The following is a 4,806-nucleotide window of genomic DNA, read 5'->3' as shown; positions in this document are numbered from 1 at the left end:
GTGTGTGTGTGTGTGTGTGTGTATATTTATATATATATATATATATATATATATATATATATATATTATATATATATATATATATATAATCTTCGCAAAATGTGTTTGATATCTTCTCTGCCCGGCTTCGGCGCGTTAAAGGGCATTGCTGGCATTTCAGTAGAACTGGAATAAAGAAGCCTACTTCATAAAACGATATGTTGTTCCCAAAATAAAATAACTCTGCCTGTGACTCAAACTTTGTAAAGTCAAACATCTTTTTTTTTATTGTAACCTTTCTTTATTTAAAATATAGTGTGTACACAATCCCTTCACTTCAGTAATTATGTATACAGTATCAAACACACGTGTAAGGCGCATTCCTTTACAAAAAAAAAAAATGATCCTTCCATCCTTCCACAATATAACATTCATTGAAAATAAAAAGGGAAACAGTTTAACCATAAAGTTGTTTCTCCAATAAAAGACCTTTTACACTAATCAACAAATCACTTCACATGATCTCACCCATTTAGTATAGAAATCTCTAATATTTTCGTAGGAAAAAAAAAAAAAAAACATTTCTATGCTAAACACTAGAATTATTGGTGAGTTTGCTGAAGCAGGAACGCCATGAGAACCACCACGAGCAGGCCGGGGGAGACCGCTGCCCCCGAGGAGGGTTCGCCCACTGGCTCGTGGCGCGCGGGGGAGTCCGAGGAACAGAAGTCATTCTCTGAAGAAGATCAACACTCAGTGAGTGCGTAGTGTAAAAGGAAATCTGACAAAGTATTTTTTTAGTTTTATCATTTCCTGGCCTTGTAAAAAAATAAATTATGGGTTTTCTGTCAATGTGAAACGTAAAGATGCTATATATGTTATGTTCACAGAATTAATGACGAGAATCTATAACGAGAAAGAATGCATGTGATACATGCTTATAAGCTAGATCACTATGCTAGTTATATCAGATTACGATACGCTATACATATATTTACATGAATGCATACATATTTTTTTTCAAATAGCAATAGTTCCTTAAATCATGCAGCACTTCTCTTCCCAGCCCGCATCTACAATCTACTCACCACCTTCCCAGCCCACAAACTCCTGGTGTCTCTCGTTGTTCTCCGTGAGCCAGACCTCCAGGGGTTTGAAATATTCCCTGATAATGGAGGCGTCCATCTTCCTGGTGCCCGTTAGCGCCTCGAGAGCATCTGGCCACGGCTTCGATGAGCCCATCTGCAGCATGTCCCTGAAGAGGATAAACAAAGGTTTCAACCGGGCCACTGAAATTATTTCACTCACCGTACTCACGCTATCTACAGCTTACAAAAAGTAAATTACCTATTTTTGTTAATGGAACTGCAAAACGTCTTACTTCTCATCTTTGGAATCTCAAAGAACTCACACTTACCCAAGTGCATTTCCTGCTTCCGTGGACTGATAGATGTCACACTTGTGGAGCGGCTTTGAGGGGTCTAGAGGGTCATATTGCCCTGCTTTCATACAGAGCGCTTTGTGGAACTGAAATTGAATCACGAAGCTCACGAAGTACCTGGAGACATAATAAAACTGAAAATAACAGTTATGTCCAACTGTAAAGCAAAATACTTGATTGCTCGAGGTTGCTAAATCATATCTGCCATTTTCTCCCTTCCTTTGAATTAAAATGAAATTACCTGACGTAGGGAACGTTGGCTGGGATATGATACTTGGCCCCAGGATCAAAATCATACTCTGATCGTCTCACAGGAGGCTTTATGCCCTGCAGATTATATCTGGAATGAAGGATAATGAAATAATAATTACTGAATGAAACAGAAAAAGAAACGAAATTCGCACAAGACACAGAGGGAAACGTGACGCAATTACTAAGCATTTCTTTTACCTCAAGTCCCACCAGGCGCAGTTCCAGTTCTCCTCTTTGGTTTTCCCGCTGAACACTCCCCAGCGCCACAGGTCCATCAGATAACCAAAGGGTAGGAAGGTGATTTTATCCAAGGCTATGCTCATGAGGTAATTGATGTCGGCTTCATTGTCCTCTTCAACATTGTCCAGAAGGCCAATCTTCTGAAGATGTTTTGGCGTGGCCACACTGAGAGCCAACACATCTCCTACAGCCTCATGGAAACCTGGAACTCATAATTGCTTTATATACCGCTAATAAAAACAGCAATGATATTATTTCTGCAAATGTAATTCTTAGAAATCAATATATTCAGTATATTCACACATGCATCTCACGTTCCAGTGTTATCAACAAAGTTAGTTCTGTATGCAAGCTGTCTAATGTCTGAAGACTCTTTGGAATTCCGTCATTAAATTTCTCTAAAAGCTGCTAAAACCCCTACAAGCTCATCGATAAGCTTTGGTCACCTGGGTTAGCTCCAGCGCGGAACACATTGGGTTGGTGCTTGTATTGCAAGTAGTATTGAATGTGACCCATCTCATGGTGTACCGTGATCAAGTCTGTCATGGTCACATCAGTGCACTGCTTGATCCTGAAGACAAGTTAAAGAAAGGAGATATTATCAGCCTCTCTCTCTTATAGCATTGTTTCACTGGTTACCTAATGCCAACGACGCAGGTGTTGTATTTTGTTTTATATATGTGTAGCCCTTGTGGCATCAGTGACTTCTTGAAGTGAACATTTAAATGATATAGTTAGCCAGTGATTTTGATGTAGATGTTCCAGTAGCATAGAGTGAATGATATCGTATATGTGTTGAAACAGAAAATCCCGGCGTCCTTTTACGGAGTGTATTGGCAACATCAGCAACACTAATCACAGTTGTCTTGGTCCTTCCTTAATCCCTGTTGAATAAGCCTTCCCTTCTCACGCCAGCTAAAGTTCTCTGTCACTGGGACCGAAACCAAAGAGTCAGCAAAGACACAAATCAACTAGTCCCTTGCAGTTCCTGTTCCCGTGTCCGTCCACACAGGTGCAATCTCACCTGGATTGGCTCCGCCACGGAATACGAGTGGCAGATGCTTGTACTGCAGATCGTACTGGATGTGGCCCATTTCATGGTGGACTGTGATCAAGTCAGTCATGGTGACATCTGTGCACTGCTTTATTCTTTAATGATTGAAAATAATTGTAAGGGTTAAATTCTCTCGCTATGTAATTATTTTACAAAATTTACTTATGGAAGAAAATAAGTTGAAGGAAATATGACAATCATGTACTTATGCAAGATTTAAACAAAATATGTGTCCTCTAAAAATCCACTGCACATCGAATAATGTATGAAAGGAAAGATGAGCGTCAAGATGCGGCCAAGCGCGAGGACAAGGCCTGTGGCGCCCGCTGAATTTCAGGAGCGGAGGATTCTCTTCGATGCACGTTTCCCGTCCATTAGGTGCCAGTGTTAAGCCTTTGTAATGCACCATTCACGAACGTCTGTATTCCTCTATCTAATCCAAGCACACTATTTTCAGACCTGATTCAAGGGCCTGTGCTGCGCTTCAGCACGAACGACAAAACGTAATTATCCCCTTGAAGATTCTGCCCACTTGACCTCATTAGAAAACCTGACGCCACCACTGAAGAGGATCTTGTAATAAACACATTATTCAAGTACTATGAAGACTAAATTTAAGCTGTAAACTATGATATGTAAATGCTCAGAAGGAAATAAAATACTCTCAAAAACGTTAAAGAGGACTTCAAAATAGCACGACCCCTACCTGAAGTCTTTGCCGTTGCAGAAGTCCCAGGCAGACGCGTGGCAGATCAGCTCCCGCCCCTTCGGCTTCTCGATGATGGAGTGCTCCCAGAACTCGGGCGGCATCCGGGTCAGGTTCAGCGACACGAAGAACTCCTCGGAGAGCTCGAACATCCGCCTGGGAGTGTAGCCCTGCGGGAACCGTCTTCATCAGCGGGTGGCTTAAGACCTTCAACGCCCAGGAAGCAATAAAGTGCCTTGCAATAAGCCCTGGACATTTTCTGCAAGTGTACGTGTGTGTGTGTGTGTGTGTGTGTGTGTGTGTGTGTGTGTGTGTGTGTGTGTGTGTGTGTGTGTGTGTGTGTGTGTGTGTGTGTGTGTGTGCGCGCGTTTGTGTGTATATGTATATGTATATATATATATATATATATATATATATATATATATATATATATATATATGTATGTGTTTGTATGCCTGTCTGTCTGTCTATATGTATCTGTATACATACACATATACAATACATATACATATACATATACATATACATACATACATACACATACACACACACACACACACACACACACACACACACACACACACACACACACACACACACACACACACACACACACACACACACACACACACACACACACACACACACACACACACACACACACACACACGCACGCACACGCACACGCACACGCACACGCACACGCACACGCACACGCACACGCACACGCACACGCACACGCACACGCACACACACACGCACACGCACACGCACACGCACACGCACACGCACACGCACACGCACACGCACACGCACTCACACACACAAACCCAAGATACATGTTAGCAATCTCATATCCGAGTTACAGGTATGGCCGGGCAGACCTCTTTTTAATTCGTTCTTTACTTACGGTCTTAATAATCCCTCTATTCCATTTATCAGTATATTAGTCTATTCATAAATTGTAGTTATATTGTCGTATTTTCATCTCTCTCACTGTGACTATTCCAGGATTTGGGATTTGGGCCTGAATTCCTGAAGGCTCTTCGGCGACTCCCTCACCTTGGTCTTCATGTTCGGCGTGACGTCGACGGAAGTCTTCCCAGGATAAGGAATCAGGAGGTCGTAGATTTC

The 4,806-nt window shown here is 41.9% G+C and overlaps 1 protein-coding gene across 1 annotated transcript; it reads right to left on the bottom strand.

Annotated features, from left to right (window-relative positions):
• Positions 1-257: 257 nt before the first annotated feature.
• On the bottom strand, positions 258-4,806 carry LOC125031498 (angiotensin-converting enzyme-like; the record flags this gene model as incomplete). Its single annotated transcript, XM_047622317.1, is given in 8 exon segments — positions 258-715; positions 1,068-1,234; positions 1,397-1,537; positions 1,662-1,760; positions 1,871-2,114; positions 2,359-2,483; positions 3,673-3,842; positions 4,735-4,806. Coding segments are annotated over 8 exon segments (1,152 nt in total), but the record flags the coding sequence as incomplete, so codon positions are not given.

This window comes from Penaeus chinensis, chromosome 2 (assembly GCF_019202785.1).
Source record: "Penaeus chinensis breed Huanghai No. 1 chromosome 2, ASM1920278v2, whole genome shotgun sequence".
Lineage (NCBI taxonomy): Eukaryota > Metazoa > Arthropoda > Malacostraca > Decapoda > Penaeidae > Penaeus > Penaeus chinensis.
Note: the sequence above shows the minus strand (reverse complement) of the source record. Positions and strands in the feature narration are given on the sequence as shown.